This window comes from Chionomys nivalis, chromosome 21 (assembly GCF_950005125.1).
Source record: "Chionomys nivalis chromosome 21, mChiNiv1.1, whole genome shotgun sequence".
Taxonomy (NCBI): domain Eukaryota; kingdom Metazoa; phylum Chordata; class Mammalia; order Rodentia; family Cricetidae; genus Chionomys; species Chionomys nivalis.
In genome coordinates, this window is record NC_080106.1 from 49,202,446 (window position 1) to 49,223,123 (window position 20,678).

The following is a 20,678-nucleotide window of genomic DNA, read 5'->3' on the forward strand; positions in this document are numbered from 1 at the left end:
AGCCTCTCACCATTGTCTTTCACAGTAGAGTAGCCGTCAGGCATCTGCGATCTGCATGGCTTCCACACTGCCGGTCTGTGATCTTGACAGACAGTAAGTTTGGTTAAGCAAGACCACAGGGACTCACATTGGCCAGGGAGGCCCGTGTCTCGGGATTCCTTGTTTGCAGTCCCCAGCAGGCTCTTCTCAATCTGTGCTGATGACACAGTGTTCTTGGCATCACAGGCTGGAGGAAGCCAGAGTGAATTCATTTTGTTAGCCCAGACAGTCTGTGACTGATAAAGCTCTTTTGCATTATATGTGGCTGTCAGTTCAGTGCAACCTATAAGATGCTTCCTGACTCCCCTACCCCAGAGCAGGCTGCCCTTGAGGGTGATCATAGCTCATCAGTTTGGAGGGCCTGGCTACCAAACCAATCTGCCATCTTGGCCTTGCTATATAAGCATTTATTTGATATTTTATTCTGTTTAGTCAACACTAACAATGCCCTCAGTTGTGCTCAGGAATTCATTTAAATCTGTCTGTATTGAAAGCTCAGTTTTGAAGGTATAATATAAACTAAGGTGAACAGAGCCAGGCGGCACATTACGGAGAGCGCAGCTTGCCGGGCTTTCTGTGAAGCAAGGGTTTCATGAGCAAGCACTTTTTCAAGCTATGAACCACAGGGAAAATTGCCCACCATCACTTGGAGAGCTTTGTTAGAATATATTCGCTTTCACGGGCTGTTTCCATCTTTTGCCTCTCTGGTTAAACTTGGGTGTGCAGTTCTGGCAGAGACAGTTTCCTTTCTGCTGTTAGTGGGCTCCAGATTAAACAGCCAGGTTGCCAGTGGTGCAGTAGCAGCTGGAAGAATTTACTGGGCGCACAGCATCTGCTTTTACTTAATTTTAAAATTAGAAACACCAGCTTGGTGTTCCAGTGCTTAGGACTGGCCGATGATGCTGTTATCAGAATGCATTTAGGCCAGAGGGCACATTTTGGTGGTGAATTGGCCAGAAGGATGCTGGCGTAATTTTGATGACTTCTTTGTTCGTGCTCAAGGAAACATTGAACGAGTCTGTTTCTGTGTCACCCCAAGTTAAGTTGTCTTGAAGTTTGCTCTTAGTCTCACAAGCCCTATACTTACAGTATTGTAACTCTAACGTTAGTTTCTCTGCTCTTGGAAAAATCCCAAGACAGCCTTTATCACAGGTTATTTTATAATTTTAAAGCCCTCAAAAATTCATGACCCGAGAGGTCTGTGAGATGGTCAAGAGGGTTAAGTGTGTGCTGCCTCAGCAAGAAGACCTGAGTTTAGTTCCAAATGCCGACATAGACGTTCTGCCGGCTGCAGACACTTGGAACTCCAGTGCTGCCTTGCGGGAGAGACGGGAAGGTCCCAGGGGCTTGCTGGCCAGTCTAGCCAAACAGTGAGCTTGAGCTTCCATGAGGAGACACTCAGTGTCAGCCTCTGATCCCCGAGTGTGAGTACATGTCCATCTCCATGCACGTGTCTAAGCATACTGATCAGTTTACCATTTTCTTGAGGTATTCTTTTCATTTTGATTAAATATTCACAATTCAGTTATTTAATACCATTTAAAAAAGCATTTCAACAACCGTGTGTACATATCCCGCAGATGTTGTCGCTTCATTTTTTGCTTTACATTGTGTTAAGTTTATATCCTAAAGGGAGAAGGACGTGAGCCTGCCAAATGCTTAATTTCTTCTAAAAGCCAATCAATCTTAAAATTAATATGTTCATTTCAATTTTTTTGTTTTTTTTGGTTTTTCGAGACAGGGTTTCTCTGTAGCTTTGGTTTCTGTCCTGGAACTCCCTTTGTAGACCAGGCTGGCCTTGAACTCACAGAGATCTACCTGCCTCTGCCTCCGGAGTGCTGGGATTAAAGGTGTGCGCCACCACTGCCCGGCTCATTTCAAATTTGAAAAATTTTCAGAGCACATTTTATTGGCAGTGAAATTTTCTTCATGAAAACTGAGAACTAATTGAATTTTTAAGCTTCCTGGAAGAAGTTCCAACCCATTTTATGTTTTTAGAAGAGGCCTGTGTTTACTTGTCTAGTTCTTGAAACCTGTTTATATTTTTTTAAATAAAAATGATTGCCAGTTTTACATGAAATTTTATCATTTCACTTTCAAATGTTTTAAGTATTCTTCAAATACTGAGATACAAACGTTTGTGGTTCTCAAGGCTTGAATATGTTTTGTCTCTTGTATGTTGTTCTCACTTGTTCCTTCCTCTGGTGTTCTTCCCTTTCCTGTTTCAGATTAATAGATAAAACTGTTTCTCCCCCCACTCCCTCACTCTCCTTCCCCTCTCCCTACTACCTCCTCAACTTCTCCTCCTACCCATCCTTTCCTCATGCTCTTCCCCTCCTCTTCTGCCACCAGGAGATGTCAGCTGACGGAAACTTCTCAGGACATTTCCTCCTTGTCTAGGCCAGGTTCAGGAAGAGGCCGCTCTTCCTTTCTGGGAATTGGTTTTTTCCTAGTCCCCCTTCCCTAGGGATCAGCAGGTGGTGTCTGCTGACTTTCCAGCTCTCCCCAGCCTTCCGTGGAGCCTGCTCAGTGACTTTTCTCCAGTGTGCAAGCCACTTCCTACCCTGTCCCTTTGCTGCTTGTAGGTCAGGGCACATAGCGATCTGGGAGACACTGTTTCTGCTTTTCTTTCTGTTTTTTAGTATTAGAAACTTGTAGCTGCTGAGGAAGGCAAGGAAAAAATGACAGATGCATCTTGGAGAATCAGTGGTGGTCGTGTAAAGATGAATCACAGTGGTCAGAGCAGAGTAGAACTGGGCCATGCTCATAATCTTCCTTCTTCCCCGTTAGAATGACGCAAGAACAAAGCCAGGGGGATTCTGGGAAATATGTGCTTATGCATATGTGATCTGGTGGACTTTGGTATTTGTCACCCCAGTGTACAAAAGTTTGGGTGGTTTTATTTCTTTTTAGACACAGAACCATAGCAAACAAACATAACAGAATATATAGTTTAAAATATTTTGTTTACTTTGTTGGGCAATTTTCTTACATAGATTGTGCAAAATGAGCAATGCCGCTGGAAACATGATTTTTGGTGATAAAGCATATTTATAAAAACGGTACTTTTTGCTTCTTCAAGTATTCAAAAAAAAAAAGGGAATTGGCCCACGTCCATGTTGGTCTGTATAAGGGATGCTTTGCGGCGAGCATGGGGTGCATCCTTCCAGCTGCACAGGAATGGCTAGTGCTTATACGATAAGGAAACATTCATATAGTATCAGAGATGCCAGCTCTTCAAGTCTGTGCTTGTTAGTTTAGGCTTTTAACTAATGAGTTAGGTTGTACTTTGGTGAGGAAGGAAACACAAGTCCCCTTCACTTACGTTAGAACACACATTCTAAATGAAAACTCTAGACATATTTTAGGTGTGAATCCTAAGTAAATTAACAAATTCCACATAGCTCGCCGATTGCAAAGGACTGCCAGGTATGATTGAGTTATTTGAAAACAGTGAACATTTAATAGATGATTAATTATATAGACATACAGTCATTAACTTCTGTTTTGACAGTTGTTTTTGTTCTGTGAATTTATAAGGATGGCTCAGTTTTCCATGGAAAGAATATGAATCTCAAAATACAGGCTGATAATTTGGTAGAAAGTAGAAATAAAAGAGTTCCTTTAGAAGCCCCTTGGATCTTAAAATGGTGATTTGCTTGTAGCAACTTTATTAAAAATGTTATCTGATTTGTATGTTAAAATGAGATTTAAATAATTGATTTAATGAGAAACAGAATATTCAGTTACAGAAGTAATTGGTTGGCAAAGCTGTTAGGACAGAATTATTTGGTCCTAGTTATAAAGGATTGCATCTTTAATCAGGGTGCTTAATTTGATTTCTCGAACATGTCTGTGGCTTGTCTGACAGGCTCAGTAACAAATGGGTCCTGGATCGTAGGGACTGATCAGAATGTAATCCGTGTCAGTTGTCATTGCTGTAGTTTATTGCATATTGCTGGCAGTTGCTGTAATCAAGACATGCTGGAGTGCCTAAAAAGTCTCCAGACCTTTGAGTAATTGGCTTCATATGTGCGAAGTTGTGGCTGTAAAGTAGCCATCACTTCCTGTTTTACTTTCTGAAAGTTTGAGTCCAACATGAACAGTCATCCTTCTGTTGCATCCTGCCCATGCCTGCAGCTTTTTCAGGCAGCATGCTCAGCTAGTGTGGTGGTCCCACTTTGACAGCCTTCCCTTTAGTGCTTTTAAAAAGGAACGACCAGCAAGGTACTTTTTCCTGCAGAGGCAAATGTGGTGTAAGGCAGGAGGAAATCTGGAGATGACCAGTTCTTTGTTTTAGTTGACACCTTATTCTGGAATGCGGGAGACAGAGCCTTCCAGAAGTTGCTGTCTTCTGACTTTAGGAGTTTGGGAAACCAGGTAGATTTCTAGTGGTGGTTTCACACCCTTCCTAGATCCTGCTTTCTGCCTCCTTCCTTTTGGGAGAGTATCACCATGGGATGCCCTTGCTTTCAATGACTTGGCGGTGGCAGTGATCTGCTGATTTTAATAATTCATGTAGCTCTGCCCATGTCTTTGATTTGTTAACATGCTCACCCTAGTTTATTGGAAGGTTTACTGTGCTTAGATCTCCTTGGTGAAGATGAGGATCTGAAATTCAGTTAGATTTGGAACTCATTGCTTGAGATGGCTCAATGTTTCCAACTGGTGCCACATTAAAGCTCAGCTGTGGAAGACCCAGGCTGCCTGCTGGGCTGGGAATGCTGGCCTAGGCGGGCAAGAGTGGCACCATCCTCAGAATGTTTGCCTTTCCTGCTGTCCTGTCATTGTATTTTAACCTGGATTAAATATGGCAAACTTCTCCTACCTTTACTCCCTCCCTCCCTCCCTCCCTCCCTCCCTCCCTCCCTCCCTCCCTCCTTCTTCCCTCCTTCTTCCTTCCTGTACTTGCACACTTTTTCTTTAGAACACTAGTTTTTTCTAAAACAGAGCATTTAGAAATAAAATATCAGCATCACACTTTTAGGACAAAGAAAGCTATTTAATTGATAGCGAATGCTGAGTGCTACCAGAGGCAGCTAGTGTTCCGGATAGGTAAAAGGATTGCAGTGCTGGAATGAGGGGTTACTGACAGACATCCTTTTGCCTAAGGGTTTAAGTGAAATCTTAAGTGATTTTGTTTTTACTTTATATCCTCATTGCAAATATTTTTTTTAACTAATACAAAGAAATAAAAATCATATGTTAATGTACTAACGTGGAATATTGACACATTTACATTTGAGCTTCTGTTGTGCTTCCATTTGGGTTGATCATATGTTGGAGGAATACAAATATTGGAGTGTGAGACCAGACCTCTGCCTCGCTCACTGACATTCTGCCATTTTAATCATCATTTACCTTCATGGTGACAGTGTTTCTTATGTGAGAGCACAGGGAATAGTGTCAGTGCCATCAGAGACAAACCTTATCCCTTCTGCTCATGGCACCACGTGCTCTAGGCTCTCACCATCCACATCCCCTGAGCTGGCTTGTTGGACTGCCGTACCTTGTTGCATTCATCTGCACCTGTGGTCTATATTTTAGATCCTTTTGCTTTGATCTAGAAGTCCTGTAGACTTCTAAAGTTCTAGAAATGTCTGGTAATATGAGGTAGCTTATGCTATTATTGCATAGTATACTTTCCCTGAGAAACTCTAGGATTGATTATCTGTGGTTTTAGCCACTTAAAGTAGGAAGACTTGTGAACTAGTCAGTACTTTGGATGGCCAGATTTTTTAACTAATTTTTTGTTTTTGTTCACCAGATGAAAAAACATGCAACGAGCTGGACCTGGAGAGTTCCGTAGATTGGGAAGTGAAGACGGTAACCAGTGCCTTGAAACAGTATCTGAGGTGAGGCCCTGTCCCTTGTCCCCAGGAGCAGCCGTGACTCTTGTCACCCACTGACAAGGAGAAAGTCTGTGAGATACACGATGACATCCCAGGAGATGAAGCCACCAGTAGTGATGAGCATTCTCTGTTGCTGTGCAGAGACACCATGGCCATGGAGGGCTTGCTTACAGTTTCAGACACACACACAGGGAGGGAGAGGGTAGGAACTGGGCCTGACATGATTTTTGACTCCTCACGGCCAAGCCCAATGACATACTTTCTCCAGCAAGGCCACGCCTCCTAATCCTTCCCAAACAGTTCCATTCACTGGGGACCAAGCGTTCAAATAGATGAGCCTGTGGGATCATTCTCATTCAAACCACTGCAAACATCATTACCAAATAAACTTCAGCAGAAGAGCTTGGATCCTGAAATTCTTGGAGAACAGTTCTATTATATACATGTAGCAACGGGGAATCTTTTATTTATGTTTTAAGTTAAAGTGAAGACTTTGCTTTAATTTAGCTATCTTGAATAGAACAGTATGTGATCGGACATAAAAGTATTTAAAAGTCTACTTGAGGTTTTTAAGAAAATTTAAGATCTTTTATTATAGAGAATAAAGTAGGGCTGGAATCAGAGAAGCATCCGTGTTTTGGCTGTTGTTTTGTTGTGAATAAAGGAGCTCAGTGATTGCAAAACTGGGGTTCACTGACAGCAACAACAGGGAGCTACAGTTCTGGCGGGAAGTCTGTGCCCTGGCTCTTTGAGGTTTGGTGTTTCTGCAGCAGAAAGGGTGAGAGGTGTCTGTGCTTGCCCAGTGCCAGGCAGATGTAGGATGCTGATACAGCTGTGGCCTGGTGTTCATGTAGCATTACATCGGCTTCCATGAGCACGTAAGGATCTAATTTGTAAGTTTTATAATGGGATATTTCAGATTAGGAGATCCAGAGAGGGTGTCCAATGAATCCCCATGACTTGCAGTGCTGCTTTCTTCCTGCTCTCTCAGTCAGCTTCTTGCCACTGCCTGTTTGTCCTCCTTCTCAAGTCTTACTAAAATTTGGCATAGGGTTCAGAGATTCATTAAGCTTTTGAGTATTTCATATAAAGAAAGTTTTACTTTTTAAATTTATTGTGTGCATTATTGTTACTCTTAGTTGTTACAAGGAGCAAACACTAAAGTTGAATATCCATCCTTAGTATCCGATTGCATTGACCGTGACTGTGGTTTAGATGTGGATCATATTGAGTGAGCCCTTCTGTGCGGGTGGCTGTATGTTTCCTGGAGAGATGATATTTCATGTGGTGCCCCATCATGTCACTGAGGCATTCGAGCTGTGTTCTCACCCAGGGCTGGTCGGCCGTCTAGAGGATTTTTGATGATCTATGCATACTTTTTTGTGGTTTATTTATTTTTATTTTATGCGTATGGATGTTTTACCTGCACGTATGCCTATGTACCATGCATGTGCAGTGTCCACGGAGGCCAGATGAGGGCATCAGATCCCTTTGGAACTGGAGTTACAAAGGATTCTTAGCTGTCATGTGGGCTCTGGAAACTGAACCTGGGTCTTCTGGAAAAGCAGTCAGTAAGCTTAACTGCCAAGCTGTTTCTGGAGCCCTGGCATACATCCCCCCCCCCCATTGTCACAGTTACTGGAAGGGAGTATTACTGAGATCTGATAAATGGAAGTTGGAAATGAGCTGCAATCATAGAACACCCTTCCCCCTCCTTCCCTAGAGAATTGTTTGATTCTGAATGGCAGTAGTGCTGAAGTTGAGAAAACCCATGTTAGAGGGGCTAAGGAAAGAGTGGATGGGATAAAATCAGGGTGAATTGTGCATGCTCCATTCTGGTAGCCTTGGATCCATTTACTGTTTGGTATATTATGCCTAGTGCAGAAGAAGAAATTGACCAAAATGACAGTTATCAATGGAAAGCTTGAGAAAAAACATTGAACTCTTGGTAGTAAATTATACTTTCTGCTTCTTGTTCCATGGGGCCCCTTTCTTTTCCCTTGTAAGGGAGTTAACTTGGTAACCAAGAGACTTCTTATGCACACTTAACTTTTGGATCTTGATCCTCTCTGGAGCTAGTTCCTTCTGACTGCTGATCTTGTGTTGCATTATTTGCCGTTTTCTCCGAACATTGCTGTATTCCATTGAATTCCACTTTAAATTAGGCGTTGCATACAGAAAATATTCTGAGACGCTGTTATTATACGACTTAGTCCTAAATCTACTGAATCTAGGCATTCTGCCTGTGTTAATGATTATCCCAGGACAGCAGAAGCTTTGGGAGATGCACAAGGTAGGCTGTCATCTTTGCTCCTGTGCTGTGCTCAGCCACCGCAGGTGCGTTAATTGGAATTAGGTGACTGGTTTTTCCTTATGGTTCTTGTTTTAAGTGGGAGAAAACTTTATTTATTTATTTTTTTACCTCCATATTCCTTCAGAGTTGTGGGCAGAACAATTATATTTCTTTTGACCGTTGCTCTTTGGATGGGGTAGAGGTCTGGCGTTGAAATCCCAGCTCTGCCATTTACAGCACCAGGACATAGTGCGGAACTTTAGAGTTGTTCTTCTTAACCATTTGCCTTTGAATACTCGCTGCGAATTGCGTGCCACAATATCGATGCTAAGCTGGAGACAGAGGAAGGGTCCCGTCAAAGCACCAGGTAGACTTGGAAAGCAGGAGGAGCGGCCTGGCTGTGTCTTGGAAAAAGAAAACAGTCATAGTGAACCTATACATGGTACCTCTTTTGTCTTCTGCTGACCTGGGGCAGTGTTGTACTTCTCTGTGTGAGAGGCCCGAATCCTAGCCCCGCCCCCCACCAGTGATGTCCTATCCAGGCAGGCTGTGGTTTTGATGTGTTCATTTGCCACAGTTTCCCATTGTTAGGCAAAAAGTGAGCTGTTTATGGTATTTCTAGTCAAAGGAACCTTACCTGGAGGAAACCTCTTTTAAGTGTGGAAATTGGAATGGGTTTTTAAGGAAGGAAACATCAGCTTGAGTAAATATTATGATTTATATCCTCCAACAGATCCCAGTGGGTGGTGGAGAGGGGTGGCTGGAATACATGTCTGGTGGGAGGCTGAGCCATGCAGTGAGTCAGGCTAAAAGAATCTGGATGAGAACTTGTCATTTCTGTTACTGCTTCCCTAACATTAATGATATTTATTTTTTTATGTCGTATTGCCAGCTAGACATATGGCAGTGATATAAGTAGCTGGCAGGAGATACTTAGACACAAATTTAGTCTTCCTGGAGGGGAAATGCTCTCCATGGTGTTGCTAAGTATGCTTCTTTCCTTTTGACCCAGCACCCGAACTTTCCTTCTGTGCAAATGGGTAGCCTTTCGTTTCCCTCAGGACTTTCTGCTTGTCTGTACTTGGAAATGAAACCCCGAGAACTGACCTCTCAATGCCCATCTTCCTCCTGGTTGAGGCTGCGAAGTCACAGGGAATGCTTCTCTTTAATCAGTGAAGGAAGGAGGGAGAGAGAGCGCCAAGGCAATTAGTTCTCTCAGTCTTCGGTTGCCCTTGTTGGCAAGCGCCACTTTGTGTGTCTGGGTACACTGAAAAATATGTCCTCAAACAGTTTTTATGTAGCTTTGATTTTTGAATAGCTTCTTTTGGCGAATCTCATGGGTATTTTTATTCTAAGTAGAAACACTCAGGTGTATGTACCTTTTCCGGCTTTTTTTTTTTTTGAGGAATAACTATTTGGAGTGAGCTGCACATATTTATAGTATCATAAACTTGGTGTCTCTATACACCTGTGAGCCAACACCACAAGCAGGGAGCTGAGCCTGTCCATCACCCATCTGAGCTTTTCTTCTGTTCTCCTTTGCCTTCCTCCCTCATGATGGCCTCACTAGCAGGAGCATTTACCTGCCTTCTGCCTTTGTGTGTTAATTTACATGATTATGATCTTTATAAGTGCAGGTTTTCAGTATTTACTTACTAGAATCATTGTTGTGGCATGCTGAAATCCATTGATTTATCGCTGTGCATTTGGGCGGTCTGTAGTTCTTCACTGTTATGTGCGAAGATGCTTAAATGTCTGTCGAAATCTTTGTAGAGACAAAGACTTTCATATCTTTCTGATGAATCCTAGTGGGCAAACACCTGGACCATGTGGAGATATGTGCTTAGCTTTCCTGAAAACTGCGTGGCTTCTCCAGATGTGATGCATTGCCTGCCGATAGCACGCAGGTCCTGCTCCCTCTGTGTCTGCTGAACACGGTTTTCTTTTCTTACTTCAGTCGTTCTAAGTGTGAACTTCCTCAGTGTCCGGTTTTTCTTGCTGTGTGAACTTATTCACCATCTGTGAATATCCTTAGTTGAAGTGTGGCCTTCAACTTGGCTGTCCCTGCCTTCGTTTTTGAGATAGGGTATTCATTCCATTGGACTTGGAGCTTACTGATTGGTCGGTCAGTAAGCCCTAGGCAGGTCCTTATGCCTCTGCCTCCTCAGAACTGGCTGATACATTGTAACACTACACTCTGCTTTTGATGTGGCTGCTGGGATCCATGATTGTGTCACAGGTACTTTCCATACCATCTCCTCAGCTCCTCTGTTTTTATTGAAGCCAACGAATGAGCTGCCTATGACTTAAACTTTTAATAATTCATAAAGATTTGTTTCATAGCCAAGAATATAGTTTCTCTTACAAAGCAAATTGCCCATGTGTTCTGATCTTTGTATACTGCTTTTAGGTAGACAGTCATTTCATTAAAGGATTTGACTTAGGTGAAGGGGTGGGTAGTTTTACTCAGGCTTTCTGTGTCCTAACTAATTTTCTTTCTCCTGCTTCTGATTCACATCTCTGTCCGCAGCTGTGGGTTTGCCTTCTCCATGTAGTCTTGTCAGATTTTGCTCATGTGTTTGAAGCGCTGTTGCTTCATCTGTGAGCGAAAGCTTGTTCCGTTCCCAATGAAGTCCACCCCTTTGTCTACATGGAACCGCCTCCCTTGTCTCTGCACTGTTTGTAGCTTTTACATAAATTAAGTGTGTTAGTGTACACGTGCATGTGCATGCTTAAGTGCGTGTGTGTCTTTGATTGTGTTTTTAAACAATCAGGGCAGTTCTGAGCCCCAGGTTTATGGCCCCATGGCCTTCAGAGTAGAGTTCTGCTGCCTGACATTTGTTCTCTGGGCTGGTGTAATTAACAGCCTGGCCTGGCACAGTTTCAGGTATTAGCAGGATTGACAGAAGGTCGGCATTGTGTTACTCACAGGATAAAATCCGCTACTATTCGCATAATGCAGTTTGCAAAAAAACTAAGTGCTGCATATATTTTTACATTGTTACCAATTTGATTTTATCTCACTGTTTCATAGCCATAGATTACAAAGCCATCAATTTTCTTTTTAGATGTTTCTTCTGTATCAGTGGTTCTCAGCCTTCCTAACGCTGTGACCTTTTCATACAGTTCTTCATGTTGTGGTGACTCCCAACCTTAAACTTTTTTGCTGTACTTCATAGCTCTAACTTTGCTACTGTAATGAATCATAATGTATATGTCTGATATGCAGGATGTCTGCTGTGTGACCCCAAAAGGGTCATGACCCACGGTTGAGAACAAGTGCTCTATATGTATTTAAGCATAAAAATGAAAACCAGTTATTTTAACAGAAATATCAGAGGAGAGGATTTGTTTTAAAAGCTTTAACATTTTCTGTGTATTATTTTGATATTAATGTTTTAAAGATGCTTTCAAAACTGCTTATATTTGGTTATATAAAATAGTTACATTAAACTATTAGTATATGAAACTTTTATTGGCAGATAGATGTTCAGACACTTTCCAAGATTAGATATGAAGCGTTGACCTGATAAGAACTTGTTATCACCAGTTTGTGTTGTGGTTTCCTTATCTTTTGGTATTTAAAGGTTAACTCAGACACGTACAAGCAGTTTAATGTAATGTTATAAGTAACTCAGAGATGCCTGTTTGGATCATTTGGTAATTGAACTGTTTCCTCCCCCACCCCAGGAGTCTTCCAGAACCTCTTATGACCTATGAGTTACACAGAGACTTCATTGTTCCAGCCAGTAAGTATTATGTGGATATACAAAGACTCAGATTTGTGGTTGATGGTGTGCACACATTAACAACTTCCACATGAAAATTTAACTTAATAGTGTTACCATCTGTGTTAAAAGGAGAGATTAGTTTAGGGGATGGTTGTTTTTCCTTCTATTAGGAAGTGAGCAAGGACTGGGGAGATGACTCAGCGGTTAAGGGCACTGACTGCTCTTACAAGGACTTAGGTTCAATCCCCAGTACTCACATGATAGCTCACAACTTTCAGTAATTACAGTTCCGGGGGACCTGACACTTATGGCAAATACCAATGCACATAAAATAAAAATAAATAAATTTTAAAAAAGCAAGCAAGCAAAAAGATTTGGTAACGGATCATGCATGGACATTAACAGTTACCCATTCCTTTTTTGCCTTTGGCAGAAGCTAAATGTGTAAGGCCACAGCAGATTCTTGACTCCAGGGCCACTTCTGTCTTCATTACACTATGGATACCTGGTGTTGGCATGAACAGAATACTATAGAACAGGCTGATCAATATTCAGCTTTTAGGGGGTTGAATAGATAATGGATTTGGAGATGTTATAATCTGGAGATAGTTTCACTTATAAAGACATTTATATAGACAACACAGACAGAAGGATTATTATGAGACAATGCCAGAAGCACAAACTCCTTGATAATGAATCATATAGGCTACATGTTGAGTGAAAAAGGCCAAGAGCTGGTGAATTTTAATGTGAGGTTAGGTAGTTTTTGACTCCTATAACCCATGAGTGTTTGTTCGTGCCCATTCTGTGTATCTGCAGTATGATGAGAATGTGTGCTTGGTGCAGACAGAACTGGGTATGTTTTTGTCGTACAACTCTGTTTCTATCCTCAGTATTTGTTGCTTGATCATTCTTCTGAAGGGTACTGCTGTTAGCTGATTCAGAGTTATGGACATTGAGATTAAGGCTTACATATAAAGTAACTTGATAGATTGTAGAGGCCATTACTTAAAATTAAAACTTAACCTCCACTGCCTGGACTCTGCAGTATTGGTTTTCATAGGCTCATTGACAGTAGCTAAAATTGTACACACACACACACACACACACTCCCCGGGACTTTAATCTGTTAGAAAACTTACAGCAATCCCCTTAGGTCCTATGCCACTGCTGCCTGAACATGGCCTTTAATGTTACCTTCTTGTGAGGTCACAGCTCCAGACTGTGAAGATTCCTAATTTGTTGCGGAAAGAGTCACTGTGTTGGCCGTATTAAACTGCACACATAGAGAAAGCTTTTGAGAAAGGGCAGAATACAGTTGTGTTGAGAATTATTTCAAAAAAGAGGATTTGTCTGATCAAGGAAGTGGGGGAAGGTTTTCTTGGCAAAAGCACAAGCAGATGCTTAGTTGTTTTGATTTCTTCCCTGTGGCATTTTTGGCAAACAAGAAAGAAATTAAATTTAGCTAGAGGAAAGTTTCAGGTTGTTCATCATATATCCTGGAAAAGCTGAGGAGTGTCAGCCTGCATCTCTGAGTTTTTGCATTCTGGAGAAAGAGTGATTATGGAATGAGGTTTTACATTACACGAGTTAGTGTCATGAGAATTATTACCATGTGTGACTAACAGTGGAGCGTTCAGAATCCTAATGCCAAATGTCTTTATCAGGTGAGGAAGTTCCTACCCATTAGGAGGTAGCGAGGCCCCAGATGGTGGGGTTTTCTGGTCTATTAAACTGTGTGTTGCAAAGAGTCAAGTAGACGCCATAGGTTCTGTCACCGGTTGGGTCCGTACCCAGTGTTTAGTTTCCTGCCCGTGTGGTCTTGCTATCAGAGTTCTCATGCTGATTTGTATAACAGGGCTGTTATAAAGGAATACTGCAGCTTCTGTAGTTGGCATGGATTCGTACAGTTGCAATTGAAAGGGACCTACACTAATCTGGTTTAATGAGGAAAGCTACATATGCTAGATGGGTTTACTCCGAATCCAGTGTGTTTAGGGCAGAGTTTGACTTCTCCTTTCCCCCTTGTGAGTACCTTCCCTCTAGTACTCAGTGCCTCCTGGGAAGGGGCGTGGGAGTAGATCTTCTTGCATTTTGCATATGTGCTTATAAGAACTGAGTGCAGTTACAGAAATCAGATGGTCCAAGTTACTCTCCTCCTTTTGAATACTGGTGAATTGGGATTGTGGTTAAACTCATTTTCCATTGAAAGCAGTGCAGCTTACCTTGTTTTGCTACAAGTCTACCAGCTCAACTGGCGATTAAAATGACCCCACACAGCCAGCCTTTGTGGTTGCCCGTCATGCCAGAATGGGAACTAACTTCGATTCTTTCCCACTGTGTGGCGGTTTCTGTGTTTTCTGGATGCTGAGAGCATGTTCTTGCCTTCACTGAAGGGGCGTCAGGCTTCGCTGACTCCTTTTCCTCTTGTGGTTTTATTTCCTATCATTTTCTGTTGAGAATGTGAGCTTCTCAAGTTGATGACACAAAGATAAGAATTTTATATGTATTCTCGCTACAAAGTGTGTATCTTTTTGTTTCTTATTGTAAAAGAAAAGCTTAACTGTTCTGTACTGAATGTATTGGAAACATTTTTCAAATTTAGAAATTCGAAAGCCTTAACTGTTAACTGCACTTGTTGGGCTTTACTAAAAGAACCAGAAGCACCTATCTACGAGATACTGTGTTCTGCTTTGGGGGCTAGAAATCCATAAGCTACAAGTGCCTTGAATTGAAAAGATTGTGTCTACTGTGCAAAGCTGGTAGCATCTACATGAAAGCCTTCCCCTGTGAAGCCTATTGCTCTTGAGAACGATGTAGTCTGTGTTCTGTAGTCAGTGGTGAGCATGGACCATCCTGCTGGGTTGGACTCACACTGGACTTAACATGAGGTAGATAGCTTAATCCTGGGTACCAGTCTGGTGTTGTGTCTTTAAAACCAGCTTCCAACTGTTGCCTTCCAACTGTTGCTCAAACTAGAATACTTGTATTTCTGTGTTGTGTGTTTGCTTTTTATAGCTAGGCTACTTGTGCAGCACACTGAATAACTAAAGCCATTTTTAATGAGAGACAGTGTAGGATCCAGTGCATGGTATTTGCTTAACCAGAGCATTCCATTCGATTCTTGCTGGGAAGCACACACGAGGAAGAATGCCGACATGTGGGCATTACAGGGACTGAGTTTGTAATGTCTCCTGCTTCGCTTAGCTGGATGTGTTCACTTCACAGTAGGTGACGACCACAGGAGGACTGGCTGAAGCTGGTGTGTCTCATAGGAGCTACTTGGAAGGTTACTGCTTGTAACTTCCTTACATTATGATATTATTGGCACATGTCATTTACATATTAAAAGAATTTAATGGTCCACCTATGTGTTTTGTTGAGCTCTCATAAGCTTGCTCATATCTGTGGCCTCATCTGCAGCCGTAGTTGTTATGACATCATAAGCAAATAGACATTGAAGTGTGATGGATGTGATGGATGCTGATGTGCGGTTTCCCAGTTCTGTTTTTTTTTTTTTTTCTGTTACAGCAAACTCTTAATTCTTGGCACATTATAGGAATTTAGTATACAATTAATTAAGTACCGTAAATAAAAACGATATGCTTTTCATTCTTTGTCAGCTAATGTCAATGAAAATATGGCAAAATGCAGATAGCATAAGTAATAGAAAATAATGTATTTTAGCAAGATTTTGGGGTGGGTAGGACTATATTAGGACTATATTACCTTGTGGAAATGCCTATTAGAAAGATTTAATGTCAAAACAAAACAGTGTCAATTGAAGAGCTCAAAATGCAGGTACAGGAGACTTGTGTGTGTGTGTGTGTGTGTGTGTGAGAGAGAGAGAGAGAGAGAGAGAGAGATCCGGTGGATTATAGTAGCTCCTGGAAGAGGGACTTGAGACATGAAGTGGAAGGTTCTACTCTTTTCTCAGACAATTCTCAAATGCTGTTCATTGTTAGAAAGGAGGAACACATCAGTAGAGGGGGAATCATCTCCTTAGCTCACATTTCCAAGTGGTGATTCCTGAAGTATCACACTAGGTTTTCATTGTGGAGTCGGCGAGGCTCCTGAGCTAGCCGTCTTTCATTACAGCGCCTTTAAGGTTCTAACGTCCTGATGACTGATGACAAAATTGCTATCCTTGATAGTGGTTCTTATTCCTGTGCACATATGACTGCTTCTTCACTTTCTGCTTTTATTGTTATTTAAAAATCAAAGCAATGATTTGAAATTATGTTCTTATTAATAACTTCAACATTAGACAGTCATCTTAATTAACATCTACGGACTTTTATATACATCCTCTTATTAAACATTTCTTTTGCTTCTGATATTTTGGCCGATAAATGTGCTTTTGCTTCTGATATATTTAGTGCTGCTGTTGGACTTAGGTCGCGTGAACAGAGCTGACTAGAAGGGATGCTGGCAAGGGAGAGACTGCTGGGGCAGCGTGTGCCATTAGCACCAACCTGGGAAAGGCATGCATTAGGAAAGGCCAAGAATGCTTAAGTGCCTTCTCTTTTCAGATCCTGAACAGACAAACGGTTATGATTTCTAGTTAGGGGTAATATTTTTGATTGTAAGTACTCTATTAACTCTTTTTCCTTTCCTTTTTATAAAAAGAAAGTGGCAGCCCGGAGGCCCGTGTTAATGCCATCCATTTCTTGGTGCACAAACTGCCAGAGAAAAACAAGGAGATGTTGGATATCTTGGTGAAACACCTAACCAAGTGAGTGTTCTTTCCTCTGCCTGCTGAGGCTTGGTAATGATTGACACCGCTGCCAACAGCTAGTGAAAGGAGAGGGTGTTATCTATTGCCCCATCCCAGATTATGGAAGTCTGATTATAAATCTGTTAGCAGATTGAGGTTGGTTCTACACACACCCAGTGCTGTGGTTGAGCATGTCCTTTAAAAACACCAGTCTAGTCATGGGTCTGGTCCATTCATGTTTCCTATCTAAAAAGCAGAATGTATTAACTCAGTAGAGAAATTAACCTTTTCAAGTAAAAACAAACCCCAGATCCCTCTGCCTATAAAATTTGAGTGAGGAGTAGTATTTGGAACTGTGGTTTCAGTGGCCACAGTAGGACACAATAAATGATGGCCCTGCTCTGTGATGTATGGAGTAGAGAGAATGCTGAAATGGTTTCAGCTCAGTGCAAAAGAGCAAGGTGTGCAAGACTGCGGAGAATGTGCAGCAAACTGTGAGCCGTCATGCCGAACGGTCTTTGGTGGGACGGCGTCCTGAGTTACCTATGCAGGGTGCTCCCAGAGCTGCAGGACTGGGAGGAGTGGGTGACGCTGCTGTGATGGAGCACACTGATCGTCAGGAAGCGGGGCAAGGACCTAGACATCTGTGGAAGCAGGAGAATGATGGTCTGGGGAAAGGGGGAATGTCCAAGTCGCTGTTTTTCTATGTGCAGCTAATACATGATAAATGTGGATTTTGTGGAGGAAGACATGCTTGTTGAAATGACTAGCAATATGACTTATTCTTGTGAAACAAAATACAATTAATTTAGGAAATTCTATTTTTATTTTCAATCAGTGGCTCAAGACAACTGCACAATTCTTTATATCTGCATAAACCCACTTACCTGTTTAATATTGAGCATACACATATAAGCAATGATAATGGACCTGTTGAGAGAATGGCTGCCTAGAAATGAGCTCGCTATCATGAAGACTGCCAGTGGGAACAGCTTCATAAAACTCCTTCACCTGGGCAAGGTCCCAGCTGTGTTAGCCGTCTTTCCATGCCCGAGACACAACCCGAGAGAGCACTGACAGGAGAAAAGCCTGTCCTGCCTCACTCACTATCTGAGCAGCTGCTGCCCTAGGTCAGCTGACTCTGTTGCTTTGGACAGGAAATGAATCAGAATAACATGATGGAAGGAGCCTGGAGCTGAGGAGACTGGTTATTATGGGGTGGGGGTGGGGGAAAGGTGGGTTGATGGGGGGAGAACGGAGAGCCTGTGTGCCGCCGTTGCTCTTGGTCCAGCTGTCACAGGCGGACACCAAGGGCAACTTGAGTTAAGGAAATGCTGAGTTACAGAATATTGAATGCTCTCTCTAGATCACTACCAAACAACGATTCTTTTCCTTCTTCTTCAATATTAGTGTGTCAAATCACTCAAAGCAGAACCTAATGACCGTGGCAAATTTAGGAGTGGTGTTTGGACCAACCCTGATGAGACCGCAGGAAGAAACTGTTGCCGCCATCATGGACCTGAAGTTTCAGAATATCGTTGTCGAAATCTTAATTGAAAACCATGAGAAGGTACCTTTCTTTTCTTCTTTACTAGTATTTATGAGTTTGGTTTGTTAGCGTGTGCATGGCCTTGTTATTAGTCTGTTTCTATTTCATCACGGATGTGAATTTATTCCCAAGAAGTTAACATCCACCTCTGTCTTCTGGTGGAGTTCCGTGAACTTGATCCTCCTACCTCACTGTTTTATTGAAGAAACATTGCAGCCAGATGCAGATGAATAGGCAGTGCCAATGTGATTGTGGATACTTAGGCTTTAAAGAAAAATTACATTCCTGTCCTTGGATTGCCCCAATTTTATGTGTTAGTCACACTCTATGCTTTTGGTCAAGTGAAGAATTTTTAACTTAGAAAAAAAGCAGATGGAAGTGAGATGGAGCTGGAGATGATTTGAGGTGGATCCTTTCTGCCGCTGTGACAGAGTACTGCAGTCAGCTCACAGGAAGAGGGCCTTATCTTGGCTCACGGTTTCAGAGGTTCCTGGGAAGCATGGTCATGTGGCCTTGCTGTTTGGGCCTGTGGAAGCATGGTAAATCCTGCAATACTGTGTGGAAGAACAGGCTGGTTTCCTTTTGGAACCATGGACAGAGAGAGACAGGAAGGGAAAAAGAGTGAGGGGGGAGAGAGGAAAGCGAACTTTTCTCTCATGAGAATTTTCCTCTCATGAGCCAGCATTGCTCACCAAGAAGGATGTGTTGCTTTTGCCTCTGGTTAGAGCTTCAGAGCTTCAGTCTGGAGCATGGGGAAGATTCCCTTCAGGTTCTGGAGGATTTGGTTCAGTCCTGAGTGTGATTGTGGTTGGTGTGTAGTCTGCCCCATGACAGTTAGGATGCAGCTGACTTCTTTTGGAGGCCATTCAATGCAGGTGTGTGTATGTGTGTGCATGCACCCTGCACTTTGTGTGAGAGTGGCTTTGGATGCTCAGTTGTGTGTGAGCATGTGCACACGCACCCCGAACTGTGTGAGATAGTGGCTTTATGCTCAGGTGTGTGTGTGTGTGCGCCCATGCTCACGCACGCACACCCGCACTGTGTGAGAAAGTGGCTTTGGATGCTCAGTGACACTTTCTTCTTCATCTCCACCCTCAAAACTAAGTTCCTTCCTGTTCAGAAAAACAAAGATTGGCGCTCAGGGCTGAACAAGGCGCACTTTTATCCTTAACAAAACATACACAGTTTAACAGAAAAGCACTTTTTTTTCGGTGGTGGCCTAGCAAAGCTCTTAGCCTTTTTGGACCTCTCCTAATTTGAAGTATATAGTTCTGCCCCTCTTCTTGTCCTAAAACTTTCAGCTTGTTACCCGCACTGCCAAATCTGTGGGTGCACTGGGTGAAGAATTTCTGGTTTAAAGTCAACTCTTAGATGGCTGTCATCTTGTTCAATACTCTGTGACCCAGGCAAGACATGACCTTAGAGTCTTTCAAGAACTCGTAGAGGGTCTCCCACTCTGCCAACTGTAGCTCATAACTCTAGCTAATAACTCTCCTGTGACTGCCTCTGAGATAGGGGATGTGAAGGCCGTAGCAACACTAAGACTCACATTTGTGTGCTAAAAAGAGGGTTTTTCACTTTTTAAAATTAAGATCATATCGTGTGCCAAGCCTGTATCAGGTACTGCAGTGTAGAGATGAAACCGGAAGGCCTGGTTGGAGAGTCAGCGAGAACCATATTAGGTACTTAATCCTGTAACTTGTGTCTCAGTCTAGTGTGCTTTGAAGCTTTTTTTCTTCGGTAGCGTCTGTTCTTTCTGCTGGACTGCTGAGGACAATGGTACTTGTATATACTTATCTGCCGCCCATTAGAGACACAGGGAATGGTTACTGAATGAAGTAATGCATCCCGTACACCCTGAGGGAACGAGACAGCAGGCGGAGACAGAGCCGCTTTGGATCAACTGTGAGGACGGCTCTTCTTGGGTCCCTGAGTTCCTGTTTGTTGGAGTAGTTTTGGTGTGTGCAAGCGTAGATTTGCTCTGACAGGATAAACTCGGTACCTGATCTGTCACTTCTGTGGTAAGGGCAGGTTGTTTGGGTGGAAGAGTCCTCTTGTTCTGGTAGCTGCTGGTGGTGAATTTATGCCATCGTTTCTGATCCGGTCACACTGTTGTTAAGCCTCCTTGGCGTGCACTGAGTCACTTGGGAAGGTGGCTACTGTTCGTTTTTAGAAGAACGTATCATGAGACTACCATCTTCGGAAAGTCACGGTAGGTAGCTCAGCTGTCAGTCTAGTAAATCTTTATTAGAGGCCGCTGGTGCAGAAGTTCATCTCTGAGACTGGGTAAGGTGGACTGCCAGCCCCCTGCCGGGAAATGTGCACGCGATGTTTCTGCAGGGACGTCGGGACGGCCTTCCATGTTGTTAGATCTTGTGGTAATTTCTGAGTACCCTGGTGAGCCAGTCCTTGTGTCCAGGCAGAAGAGGGCAGCCGTGCGCTCATCTCTCAGCCAAGCATAGGTTTGTGGTTCTTCTCTGACCTCTCCATAAATGAA

The 20,678-nt window shown here is 42.7% G+C and overlaps 1 protein-coding gene across 1 annotated transcript in view; it reads left to right on the plus strand.

The window, feature by feature from the left end:
* The window catches only part of Arhgap10 (Rho GTPase activating protein 10), a 258,973-nt gene that overhangs the window by 157,420 nt on the left and 80,875 nt on the right, over positions 1–20,678 (plus strand). The window contains exons 16-19 of the mRNA XM_057753626.1: positions 5,807–5,894; positions 11,875–11,933; positions 16,545–16,650; positions 18,043–18,202. Coding sequence (XP_057609609.1) covers positions 5,807–5,894; positions 11,875–11,933; positions 16,545–16,650; positions 18,043–18,202 — 413 coding nt within the window. The remainder of the gene's footprint in view (positions 1–5,806; positions 5,895–11,874; positions 11,934–16,544; positions 16,651–18,042; positions 18,203–20,678) is intronic.